We start from the raw sequence: 14,230 nt of genomic DNA on the forward strand, positions 1-14,230 counted from the left end.
CAGACATGCGTAGCCAAATTTCCAACGTCCAACTTGTGCTGGTGGGACCTTGGTTCTGTGAGGCTATCGCTGTTCATTTATAAAGCGCCTTGAAGATCTGCACGGAGGAAGGCATGCATATATGACCTTGAACAGTCGAATTAAAGACTTGATCAATGAGAGTACAATTAGTCCGCAAAGTTTACGTGACCGTACCATACTAGCTATACCACAAGCATATGTCGTTCCCAAGTCATAGTTTATGGATATTGACCAATGACTTGCCGGAGAGTGACAGTGACAAGGAGCCAACATAAGAAAGTACTGTCACTCTCCGGCAAGTCATTGGTCAATATCCATAAGGGACAGAGATTTGAAAAGTTTCATATGGTGGGCGTGTGGACCTGTACGTGGTGGTGGATTATGCGGCTCTTCTTGAGGAAAAGAGCCTCCCAGTATTGACCGCAGATTGTTGGTGAAAAGTTTCAATGTAATTTGTGGTGTTTAGGTGGTCATGTGGATTGATTTTCGAGATAAAAGTCGGTCTGTTTGATCTTAAAAGGCTTGAGAGAGAGGCAGAGATAGAGATAGAGATAGATAAGAGGAACTAATGGTCCCAATTGTAGAAAAGGGAGTCACATTCGGTGAATCCTTATTTGACATTCTTTTGTGTTAACTTTCAAAGAGATTAATGCCTAGCTTGAAATGAATGATGTCTTCTAACAAATCTTCCCAGAAGATTGTGAGAATCTGCAATAGTTTGATAGCTTTATTAATCCGAAATTAAGGACTAATTTGGCAACAGTTTTTGTTGCGTGTTTTGTATTGCGAGTAGTATACTGTAGCGATATCGAACCAAAACACCACAACACCTCTAGATAATAAAATGTGTTTGTATTTCCCTCCCTTACCTTCATCTACATTATCATTGCATGAGAGTAGGAGAATTCCTCATACCTGGAAAATGTAGGTAGACAAATTGGTTGATTTCAATGAAATCTTATCTTACCTACCAGGCTACCCATTAAGGAGTTGAAATTAGAGTAAGGGGTTTAATTTTTATATGAAATTTATAGTTTAAAAATTAGGACTAGTTTTTAACTTTGGAGGTTTCAAGTTTACATATAGTATTTTGAGTCAATTACTTCAACCTTCACATAAGTTTGGTCTAATAACTATGGCTTAAAGTTTTGCAAAAGTTATTTTGACACCTTTTTCAGTTATTTCAAAACATTTTACATTATAAACTTATAAACGTGTCTATAGATTTTCAATTCTACATATTTGATTACTTAAGTTTTTAGAGCCACTAATTTTGTACTGAAATTTGCAAATTTTCAATATTATCCACAATACTTTATTATACACCCCTTAAATTAAGGGATTATTATCCACAATACTTTATTATACACCCTTAAATTAAGAGATTATTACATATAAATGATACTAATGATCTATATTTATCCTTTGATGGAGTTAAAATTTCATAATTTTGAAAAAATGAATACATAAAAAAACACTGTTTACCCTCATAGAGGTACCACATTTAGGCACATATGTACCACTTTTTGTGTATCCAGGTACCATTTTTTGTCATACACAAAAAAGTGGTATCTGATACATAAAAAATGATACCTATGCGAATAAAAGTGGTACCTGTATGCTCAAACAAAAGTAGGGGTGCAAATTGGGCGGGCTAACCCAGCCCAACCCAAGTCCAACCCGAAATTTGGAAATTTGGACTTTAAGTTTACAAATTGGGCTTATGTTCGGATTGGGTTTTATCAAAATCCAGACTTATTCGGGTTGGACTCGAGCTCAACCCGAGCCCAAAATATAAAAAAAATTTAAAAATTTCATTTTTTTTTCTCCTCTCTCTCTCCTCTCTCTTCTTTCTCTCTCTCTTCTTTCTCTTTCTCTCTCTACTACTATCCCCATACATTCAAGTTAGCAGTTGCAGAGAGAGAGAGAGAGAGAGAGAGAGAGAGAGAGAGAGAGGGGGGGCAAGCTTGAGAGTTGAGAGATAGTGGCTGAAGCTTGCGAACGGACCCAAACTGGAACAGTGGGCGATGGAAACTGAAAGATCTGGTTTTTGATTTTTTGAACAATTTGAAATGATATGCCGATATGGGTTTTGAACTTTTAATTCTTGCAGATAGATGGGTTTTGAAATATATAGGTTTTGAAGTTCTGATTCTTGTGGATTTTGTAGTTTGCAGTTACACAGAGAGAGAGAGAGAGAGAGAAAGAGAGGGGGGCGGGGGAGTTCAGAGAGAATAGGGAAGCTAAAATGATTTGCCCTAAATATAATATATATATATATATATATATAAATTTTCAAAATATATATATTTTTTAAAAAAAACTTCAACCCGTCAACCCGCTCGAAAATATTTGGACTGGGTTATGACCATAACCCATGTTGGGTACAATTCGGTTTGGCCCAACTCAACCCGATTCGGGTTGAGGTTGGGTTGAGATTGGGCTCGGTTGGGCCAGCCCAACTTGTAGCCCTAAACAAAAGTGGTATCTGTGTGCACAAAAAGTGGTATATATATTCTTAAAAGTGATACCCTGTAAGAGTGAATAGTGTTTTCTATATCCACGTCATCATTTTGGTCAACTCTATTTTTTCAAAATTATGAGACTTTGACTCCATCAAATAGTAAATATGGGCCATTAGCATATTATACATGTAAAAATTCCTTAAATTAATAAGCATATTATACATGTTATATATTTGCCCCAGAAGAATAGGGGCGTTAGCAGAAATTCAGGAAGTAAGTCGTTGAGATCTGGCTTTCAAACCTCACATTTGACTTGAATGGTGCGTATATTGTAGGACCGATGCACGAGTTCTAAGAAGAAAATATATATATATATATATATATATATATATATATATATATTTATGTACATGTTTTATATCTATAAATTGCAAATTGTAAGAGTTAACAGAAACATCTATAAACCCCTAAGAAGTATTTGCTCCCAACTTTACCGTCCAAAAAACTCATCAGTCTTTCAAACTGGAAAAGGAAAATTAAAATGCTGACTTAGTCCTCCACGTCCCACACAAAAATAGAACCAAAAAAAAAAAAAAATCAGCATTTTAATTTTCCTTTTTCAGTTTGAAAGACTGATGAGTTATTTGGACGGTAAGGTTGGGATATATATATATAAATTTTAACTAATTTCCAACCTTCTACGTAATATGATGACCTGTGTACGAAGAGGGTTGGAAATTAGTTAAAATTTTCAATTAGTGTATTTTTATTCCTTAAATTAATAAACTGTGATCCAATTATAATACTACTAATTTAGTCAAAATCAGTCATAAAGTATAATTTGGTTCATGCAATTTCAGTCAATTTTTTGGAATCGTGCCTAGACCATTCGTATTAGAAATATTGACGTGCTCAAGTCTACTTATCGTTCAAATTATATTGGAAGTCTGATATTAATATTTTAATTTCATTATATTACAAATATATATAGCTAACCTTAATAATAGCATTACAGTATTTATTAGAATAACATTATTGATAAATACTAAGAGGGCAAGCAGCAAAGGGATGAGACAAATCAACTGGTGTAGTTTATTACGAACAATATTGTAATGTTTCTGAAATTTTGATATGACATAGTATTATACTATTATTGATCCATAAAATGTTTGACACATGGTGATATAAATGTATTTTTATTTATATGACAAAATATAATGGTTAATGACATAGTATTATTTAAGTCGCACAGGGGGAGAGTTTGAGAAAAAATGAGCTTCCGAGAGTGAGAACACAAGAGTACAAGAGCGATACTCATTAAAAAAAAAAAAAAAAATTTGTGTGATATAAATATCATCAACTGAAATGATTTTCATACACGAGCAAGATGGACCTCATGGTCACTAGTTACTCTGCCAAGGGCCAAGGTCAGGCCAATAAGGCCTAAAATAAACATAGAGAGGCCTCTGGACCAGACCAACCCAACTCTGGTTTTTGGACCTGCCCAGGCCCAACACCTATTGGGTCATTGGTCATATCAAACTGGACAATATACCCGTTTGCTCATGTCACAATTGTTAAATTGTTATTAATTGCTTAATAATGACGCATTGAATGTCATTATACTTGTATACATACTTATATATCTAGACTGATAGAACTTTGGTACTACTGGGTGCACCACCACTTGGCTTTATGTATTAAAGGCTGTAAAGTGAAAGTATTATATATGTGGGTTGATCTTGTAAATAAAGTGAGATCTTTCTTTGTACAAAAAGCAGGTATATACGTATATATAAGAAAACAAAGGTAATATAAAACAGTACTTAAAAACCACATAATTGATCCATCTTTTGAACAACCAATAACACAAACTCATCAGAAAAAAGCTTCCCTTAATAAAGCTGGTGTCTTCTGTCATGCCACCATCTCCACCTGTTAAAAAACATACAATTAATGTCATGTCTTAGCAGAAAGCTATACACATATCTTTATAAATGCATATATACATTTATATGTATATATGTATATATAGAGACATAAGAGGAGCTCTTTCCCTCAAAATTTCAATCAAACGCGCACAGGCCTGTGGTCCATAGTATTGTCACTAACAAAATTCACATGCTATAATTGATGGAAAATGTTTAACTACTCACCAGTGAGTAGGGTGAAGTTACTCATCTTTATATAGTTCAATAACAAAATAACACATCACATTTAATAATAAAATAATTCACATCTTTTTATACTTTCTTGGATCAACTATTGAATAAATCGTATATAGTGTTTTTAAGTGTGGATTATTTTATTTTTAAATGTGATGTGTTATTTTATTATTGGACCATATAGGGTTGAGTAGCTTCACCCTATTCACTGTTGAGTAGTTAAGTATTATCCATTAATAAATATATTATATGTACAAATAATAGAAGTGACTTAAAGGGTTATTTGACAGGGAAAAAAAAAGAAAAAGGGTTATTTGACAAAGAGATATATATATATATATATATATATATATATGCATGTATAACAACTTTAATTAGGTCATATGTTCCTTATCAAAAAAAAAAAAAAAAAACTTTAGGTCATTTGTCAAAAAGTCAAATCTGGCCCAGTTAAAAACCTAATTAACTGGACCAGCATAGGTTGGGATTGCATAACAAGTAACGTACCCTCCCTAACCCAACTCACACCCAATTTTGGATTGAACCAGCCATTTTTCTCATCCTAAATTTGGAATAATTTGAGAATCAGTAGTACTTACCAGTGGAAATCCCATCTGGGTCGGACTTTGGTCATCTGGTTCCGTCCATACGGGTGATCCGATTCGGCCCTCTTGGTGTTCTGGTAAGCACAGCACCCAATTGAGTAGATGCCAATGAGGAAGATGAGCACGACAATGTTGAGAACAGAGAGCTTGTGCCAATCCCTTTTCACGTTCTCGAGCATGCCGGCTTTGCACGAATCACACTCGTAGCACAGGAAGTTCGGGGCATTGTTCCACCGGTAGCAGTCCGCTTCTTGGGCCAACATGCTTGCCCCATAGTTGCATGAAGTTGGAGGCTTGCAGCAACCAGACTGCATACGAATTATATTCTTAAAAAAAATTCCGACAAATATGACTTATTTTATGTGATTAGAGATTAATTTTAAGATATTAATAACGTCAGTCCCCTACTCACATAAATGATGTTTAATATTTTTTTCTAAATTTATGGAATATTTTTGTCATTTTAGCAAGTTTGCATATACAGATTATAAAGATTAATTAAGGCGGTATTATGGAAATTAACATGATTGCACTCTCCAAATTATCAATCAAAAAGCAACATGGAGGAAAAATAGAGATCTTGAATAGTACTTTATGGAAAGATATCAAATGTGTCATATAGCTGAAAATGACCCCAAATATGATAAAAATAGCAAAAGGAAACAAAAAATAATAATAATAGTATTTAAAAGAAAATTTGTGGCGATGTTCAATTTTTTTTTTTTTTTTCAGTAAGTATGCATTTTTATTTTAAATAGATCATTTTACAATATTATGTATCTACACACGCTAATCATTTTATTAGTTTATTTCTCTAAAAAGTAAAGAATAATAAAAAAATGAAAAGGAGAAAAAAAGTTGAACTATTGGTCATCAAACCCCCCACACCCAAACTAAAATAAAATAATCCGGCTTCAATTATTAATTATGCAAAAATCTCCTTACCCAAAAAATTATGCCAAAATCTGAAAATTCATTAAAAGTTTTTATAACTAATAATATAAAGTACTGACTTGTGACTTCACTCTAAAAAAATAATACTGTAATAAGAAAATTAATAGGCACGTGTTTTGAGTTGTTTTGTGTGTGTGTGAGAGAGAGAGAAAGAGAGAGAGAGAGTCCAATTATCACCATAAAATTATAACCAGAGCCAGCATAGAAGCAGACATTAATCACCCCAGAGAGAAGAATAACAATAGAAAAATCAAATTGAGCAAGAACAAATATCTATACACACACACACACACACAGAAGATCACCTGTATGGGAGACATGTCTCTCCCTAGATAATCAAGAGGAGTCCAATAAGCAATCTTAGCACAAGTTTTGGAATTCAGTATGCAGCTTCTGATGGTCATCCAGTAATGAGGATCCTTAATCCTCTTCCTCAGCCACGGCGAGTAGTCATCCAGATGATACTCCTTATAAACCCTACCAGGAACCTGCACACCACCACCTTGGGCGGTGACGACGAACCCGAACACGGTTAAACCCATTAATGCCGCTATGATGAACAACATGACCACCAAGTACACCCAAAGAGCCCATGCAACGTGAAAGCAAGCACCGATGAAGCCGGCGAGAGAGATGATGAGTATGACAAAGCCAACCACTAGAAGTGGGGTTTGGAGGAAGCTTTCACAGGTGGTTTTGCTCTTTGCCATCCATAGGGCTCCGCCGATGATCGGTATCGACCCTAGGAGGGTGAAGAGGTTCAAGAAACCGATCACTGTGTTGCTAAATCTATACATCTCTTATGTAGTCTCTGTGTGTCTCTATCTCTCTAGCTTTCTCACTTATAGTGCTGCTTTTATTCTTGTTCTTTCTTCTTCAGCTTTCTCTTTTTGATGGATGAGCTTCCAGAATTCTAAATGCCTATCACTTTTGCAAATGTGCTTTTGCTACATTAGGGTCTTAAGGAACTTTATTTGCAAAATGTAAAAATGAATAAATTGCACTTAATCAGCTATTAAGGAACTTGATGTCGATCGAACTTTTAGAGTGACTTAAATGCCCTTTTCAGATTGTTAAAGAGAATTTTTATTTTATTTTTTTGTTGGAAAATACATATTAACCATTTGTTCTTATGCACACTTGAAACCTCACCTCGTGTTAGCTTCCGGCCCATATTGTGTAGATATTGTTCACTTTGCCCCATTCCATGCTCACCATTTTCGAAACACTTCTACCCAGTAGGAGGCATCATACGTCGTGGTGGTGCAGGTGTATGGTGGTGCTGGAAGTGATAAAGGTGATGTGGTAGAAGACGGCAGTGGTGGCCGTTCACGATTAACCCTATGATTTTTTAATATAAAACCCGACAATGGGTCAATTTGCCGGATAGAAAGTTATTTTTGGTTGGAAAATACATATTAACCTTTTGTTCTTACGCACACTTGAAACCTCAACTCGTGTTAGCTTCTACCCATGTTGTGTAGATATTGTTCACTTTGCCCCCATTCCATACTCAGTGTTTTCGAAACACTTCCACACAATCCTACGTGGTGGTGCAGGTGTATGGTGGTGCTGAAAGTGATAAAGGTGACATGGTAGAAGACGGCAGTGGTGGCCGTTCACGATTAACCCTATGATTTTTTCTCTCTCAACTGTCTAGCTCAAAGTGATATATCAAAAATAATGAATTAAAGTGTTTAATATAAAACCCAACAATGGGTCAATGTTGCTGGATAGAAAGTTAAATTTCCTCCATTGTGTAGCAGTTACATATTATTTGATTTGCAATTTTTTTCCATGTTGATGAACTTCATCAAGCCAAGTACATTTCTTTCCCTAATGAGAAAAACTATCATAAAAGAAATTAAATTTACATCATTAATTAACATACCCAACTACTAATACATTACAAGAATTTAGGACCTATTTGGTTCGTCTTCTTAAAAATTTCATAAAACTGTTTTTAAAAAATTACAAATTTTTATTTTTAAATATTAATCTTTTCTAACTGAGTTTTCATAAACAGTTCTCTAAGAAAATATTATTAAAACAAATTTTTGCTTTTTGCTGCTTTGAAAATAAACTGTTTTCAGCAACTAAAGAGGCCTTTAGTTCCGACAAGGTTAGAAAAATCAAGGTAAAGGTATCAATTCGAAGTGTACTGGGTAGAGGCAAGCAAAGAATAACGGGGTACTTTTGTCAAATGACGAAGTGTGGCCCACTGAATGGCCTGAGGATATGGAGCCCATTTTTCTTCTTTATGAAGCATGATCGGAACAAGAATTAGGTCGACGTCCATGGGTGGGCATGGAATCTACGGATATATGCTTTTTTAAAAATTCTCATCTCCTACTTGCTTTGTTTAATGCTTGTTAAGTTCTCATTACGGCTCTCCACTAGCTTTCAAGTGGAGAAAGATACCAAGCCTGCCTTTTTACTTATAATGTACTTCACCATTATATTCTTTCGAATAATATATTAAACGTACTGCTTGATAAGTAATTGTAATTGATATATATATATATATATATATATATATATATAGTACTAATTAATGGAATACAATACATCAATATTGTCTGCTGTCGTCTCACATTGCTTATAGCAAGAGACGGATACATAGAAGGGTAGTTAGAGTTATTTTAGCAACCTGTTCTCAATGATGGCTCACTCGACCAGATTTTATATACGGAGTATATATATATATATATGAGAACAGGTTGCTAGAACTCAACCAGATTTTATATACGGAGTATATTAAATATATATATATATATATATATATATATATATATATATATATATATATGAGCAGTGATAGACTTGACGGATTGCAATGTTTCACCTACTCATTTCGAGTCTGTTTGTTTAGTGTTTTTGCTTCGTGCTTTTGTTTTGACCCAAAATAAAAGATTATTTCTGTTTTAGAGTGTGTTCAATACTATTTCTAAACTTATTTGGTAATGTAAATTTACTGCAAGATTTTTGAAAGCAAAAATATGAAAGCATGTTTGATAAAAAGTATTACAAGTTTGAAAAAATTGAATAACTAGTTAAAAATGTCATTTTAGAAATATATATATATATATATATATATATATATATATATATATTTTTTTTTTTAAAAACAGTGCTTTGCTACTATGCGGAAGCAAACAAAAACATTATTTTTATGCTTTTGATTTTGGCCTCAATTTTGAAAGCGTTTCGGTATTATTCAAATGACAGCAAACGTTACCAAACATGCTTCGTATTTTTGCTTCATTACAGTACACTAGTAAAAACAAAAAACACGAAGCAAAAACATTAACCAAACGGCCTTTCACAAAGGGATCAGAACAACTAAAAATATAAAAAATTGTATTTGTATAGTATTTGTTTATGCAATTCTTCATCAATCCATTTTTCAAAAGAGATTGTGTCTAGGAAGAAAATTTTCTTGTGTCAAATGGAAAATCGCACTTTTTTTTTTTTTTAGATGGTAAAGCAAACACACACACACTTTTTTGCTCACGCCGAGCTCAAACCCCTCCCCTTTTCTTTGAAGATGGGGAGGTTATACCATTGGGCCAAAGGCCTTTTGGTGAAAATCGCACATTTGTTACAATGGTTGGTTTATCTTATCAGTAGCCTGGCGGCCTTAAATAGACAAATATTGAACTTAAGCCTGGTTGAAAAATTAATTGCGCATAAAAAAAGGCCAAACCCAAAAAATATAGGTCCAGCCTTACGAGCATAGGCCCGTGGGCATCTCATTTTTTTTTTTGTTCTTCTCTTAGAGCAAATACACATACTCATTATCCATCAGATGTTGCTAATGAGAGTTTAACTCTCGATTGCTCCTTTGAGAGGAGAGATCACACCTTTGAGTTTGAGGCCTTTTGGGACCACAACGGTTCCTAATGAAATTAGACCCTCAATCTTCTCCTTGAGAGATTTAAAATCATAGGGTTGGAAGCATTTTAATATAAGTTTTCAAGTTTTAACGATTTTTTTTTTTTTTTTTTTTTGATATTTTAAGAAATAATCTGCATGTATCAAAGGTGGTTATAGTGGATTATAGGTGCTTTAAGAGACTTAACACTACCATTGTTGATGGGGAAAAAAAAGAAAAAGAAAAGAACAACTTTGAAGGACAGCCATCCAACGCCTGCATTTCAAAAAGAAAGAAAGAAAGAAAGAAAAAAAAATTGATGTAATTAATAAAGTTCACTTGAACCCTAAACCCATTATCACTTTACAAAATCATTTCTCCTAACTATTATATATATATATGTTAGAAGTAGGGAGAAAGACAATAATATAGAATTATATTATATTATATTGATGCATGTGTGGTATTCAATGTATTGAAAACACCTATATATAAGAGTGAGGAATAGGGGTAGGTGAATGCTGTGCAAGTTAGGGTTACGGAGTGATGGATAAGAAATCTAAGTAAGGTAAGTACGTGAAGGTGGCTACAGTAAACCCTAGGATTATATACAATATAATATAACATCCCCGGCCCCTTCAAAATCAAGGTGAATTAAATAAAACCATCTTGAGTTTGGAAATGAGATCTCCAAAGCAGCTGGCGAAACCGATTTGGTGAAGATATATGTTATCTGATCATGAGAAGTAATGGACCGCAACTGCAAGGTCTTCTGAAGAAGATGATGACGAATAAAATGGCAATCGATCTCAATGTTTTTGGTGCACTCGTGAAAGACATCACTCCTATTATCACAATAGATAGGAGTGGCAGTGGATGAAGAAACTCACATGTCCTGAAGGAGCTAACGAACCACAGAAGCTTTGAAGTACTATCAACAAGGGCCCTGTACTCAACTTCCGTACTAGAACGAGCAACCACAGTTTATTTTTTGCTGCGCACCAAGAGATAAGTGAATCACCAAGAAAGAAAGAAAAGCCTGTAGTGGAACGAGAATCTATGGGGTCTCCTACCCGGTCTGTATCTGAAATAGTGAATCACCAAGAAAGAAACATAGTATCTTTGAGATAGTGAATGATGCGAAGAACTGTAACAAAATGAGTAGATCTAGGGGCAGCCATAAACTGACTGACAATATGAACAGAATGAGAGATGTTTGAGAAGTTAACATTGAAATAAACCAGACTACCAACCAATTGTTGATACAATGTAACATCCCGAAGAGATTCACCATCATGTAGATTGAGTCTCATGTTGTGCTCGAGTGGTATATCAATAATGTTGCTATCAGTTAAGCCTACTTTTGAAAGAAGGTCTGATATGTATTTTTCCTAAGTAAGGTAGTAACCATCTGTAGCTGTAGTGATCTCAAGACCAAGAAAATAACTGAGGGGTCCAAGATTCTTCATCTCGAACTGAAGACTGAGAAACTATTTGAGCTCCTGAATTCCTGTCAAATCATCTTTAGTAATAATCATAAAGTAAAAGAAGAATAATACCTTAGTTAGTGCGTTAAATGAATAAAGCTGAATTATAATAACTAGTAGAGAATCCAAGACAAGAGATAGTTTGACTGAATTCGGCAAACCAAGCTCGATGTGAATGTTTGAGACCATATAGAGCTCTTTGGAGTTAACCAACCTTATTAGAAGGATGATGATAACCTGGAGGAGACTGCATGTAAACTTCCTCAAGTAAATCTCCACTGAGAAAGGCATTCTTAAAATCCATTTGAAAAAGTCCCTAGTGACAATTAAGAAGTAGCCACAGTAATAAAGAGTATAAACAGATGGAAGGCGTGCAACAGAAGTAAATGTCTCCTCAAAATCAATGTCATATTCTTGTGTGAATCCTTTGGCTACAAGTCGGGTTTGTAGCACTCAACAGACCCATCTGAATGAGTCTTGATCTTATACACCCATTTACATCTCATTGCAGACTTTTCAGGAGGCAAATAAACCAGATCCCATGTCTGAGTTTTGGTTGGTGCATCTAACTCCTCTTTCGTTGCTTGTTACCATAAAGGGTTAAAAGATGCTTCACGAAAAGTGTAAGGTTCATGTAAAGTTATAAGGGCATGATAGAAATGGAAATCATTAAGATATGCAGGTGGAGCCCTTACCCGAGTGGAATGGGGGTGAAGATTTGAAGTAGTTATGCTAATAGGAGCCTTAGAAGGGTCAGATGGGTGGGACTTGATCGAAGGAGGATTGATTGCTTCTAATGATTCTGAAGGTCAAGAATCAGGAAAAAGATTTGTATTGTATGTTAATGGAGGAACATGAAATATATTTTCAAAGACATTAAATTTGGACAATATATGGAACATCTTGTGTTCCCAGAAGACTATATGACGAGAGACTCTGAGTCATTTAGCGACAGGATCATAACACCTATACCCCTTCTGTCTTATTACATACACAAGAAAACAACAAAGTTAAGCGCATGGTTGTAATTTTGTGTGTTCATAAGGTTGAAGAAGAACAAAGCATACATACCCAAAAACTCTAAGATGGTGGTAGACATGTGGGTTGTCATAGTCATATAGACGTTCATATGGTGTTTGGTTATGCAAGATAGATGATGGTACATGATTAATGGTGTATACAGCAGTGAGGCATGCTTCCCCTAAAAAAGAGGTAGGAATAGAAGCAGAGAGGGTGAGTGAGCAAACTGTGTCTAGAATATGTCGAGTTTGCACTCGACCATTCCATTGTGATGTGCTTGGACAATATGAGTGAGTGACAGTGCCATAATGTTTGAGTATTTGAAAAAATGCATTTTGTTGATATTCCATAGCATTGTCAAAACGAAAAACTTTGATGATTTTTTGGAAAATTGAGCTGATATTATTTTTGCAAAATCAAGATATATGTCAAGTAACTCAGAACGGTTTTTCATAAAAAAAAAATCCATGTGAACAGCAAAAATCATCAACAAATATCATAAAATACCGTTATCCCCTCATGGTAGACACAGAAGGTCCCCAAACATCATAACGAATAACGTCAAAAAAAGTAGAAGCACATGACTCACTTGTACTAAAAGGTAATGCAGGTTGTTTCCTAGCTGACATGAAATACAACCAAAATTCTCAGTTTTAACTTCACCTAACAAGTCTTTAGAGACTAAAGATTTGACACTAAGCAAGAAAGCATGACCTAAGTGAGAGTGTCATAATTCAATAGAAGATGAATTGACTTGTGTAAATGCAACAGAGATGGTGGGAGTTGGCATGGTAGGAGTGGGCATATGAAGAGATGGGAGTTTGAACAATCGACCAACCTTATGCTCGGTCCTAATAATCTGCCTAGTCCAAGGATCTTATACAACACAACCATTAGAAGAAAATGTTATGTTTAAGCCTAACTCAGTTAATTGACCAACTGATAAAAGATTAAGAGAAAGTTTTGGTATACGAAACACATCAGGAACGGATAATTGGGAGTGAGAAATAGTCACCGTATGACTAATGTTCATGGTGGATCCATCAGCTATATGAATGACAAGTGATTAAGGTGCAGGAGTTTGAGTGGTAAGGACAGTGGAATCGGATGTCATGTGATTACAGCAACCAAAATCAAAATACCAATATGTATTTTTACCTGGCGTGGTAGAAAAAGAAGAGGAAGATGCACCTTGTATTATAGTCAAAACCTGATTGATAATTCCCTCAAGGTCAGTTGCAGAGAATTTAGATTAAGACTTGTGAGTAATGCTAGACACCGGTTCTAAAGTTGGAGCTAGAGCCCGTGACTGCAGTGGCATAGTGTGAGAGGTAACCATTGGAGTAAATGAAGTCAGTTTAACATGAGTGCGACATTAATCAATGGAATGCCCACGAATCTGACAGAGTGTGCAGTAGAGGGAGTAAGCACGTCTGTTGTGACGAGAAGATGCTGACTGAGAAGGCATTGATGTAGGAGCATTATGAGTCTACAAGCTTGCCTTCTTGTTATCAAGCTCATTGAGAAAAGCTTGAATAAGATGAATTATCCCATTTTTTGCCATTTAGAGATCTCAAATGCAAAACCAGAATGCAAATTTGAATCAGCGCGAAAAACTAGGCTGAATATGTGTCTTAGA

At 34.9% G+C, this 14,230-nt stretch overlaps 1 protein-coding gene across 1 annotated transcript; it reads right to left on the minus strand.

Moving 5' to 3' along the window:
- Positions 1–4,247: 4,247 nt before the first annotated feature.
- LOC132311943 (tetraspanin-6) lies at positions 4,248–7,127 on the minus strand. Its single transcript, XM_059810115.1, has 3 exons — positions 6,516–7,127; positions 5,251–5,564; positions 4,248–4,421 (listed from the first exon to the last, which is right to left on the minus strand). Exons 1-3 carry the CDS (start codon positions 7,005–7,007, stop codon positions 4,382–4,384), a joined length of 846 nt encoding a protein of 281 aa, XP_059666098.1. The 5' UTR covers positions 7,008–7,127; the 3' UTR covers positions 4,248–4,381.
- Positions 7,128–14,230: the final 7,103 nt, after the last annotated feature.

Source organism: Cornus florida, unplaced genomic scaffold (genome assembly GCF_030987335.1).
Source record: "Cornus florida cultivar Cherokee Brave unplaced genomic scaffold, ASM3098733v1 CherokeeBrave_3.0.0_Hap2_Chr06, whole genome shotgun sequence".
Lineage (NCBI taxonomy): Eukaryota > Viridiplantae > Streptophyta > Magnoliopsida > Cornales > Cornaceae > Cornus > Cornus florida.

What these genes read in the sequence shown, in the direction of transcription:
- LOC132311943 (XM_059810115.1), bottom strand. Translation starts at nt 7,007, where the DNA reads ATGTATAGATTTAGCAACACAGTGATCGGTTTCTTGAACCTCTTCACC. An exon ending in GAGACATGTCTCCCATACAG is followed by an intron (nt 5,565 to 6,515) that starts GTGATCTTCTGT and finishes ATTCGTATGCAG; the next exon opens with TCTGGTTGCTGCAAGCCTCC. An exon ending in CCCAGATGGGATTTCCACTG is followed by an intron (nt 4,422 to 5,250) that starts GTAAGTACTACT and finishes GTTTTTTAACAG; the next exon opens with GTGGAGATGGTGGCATGACA.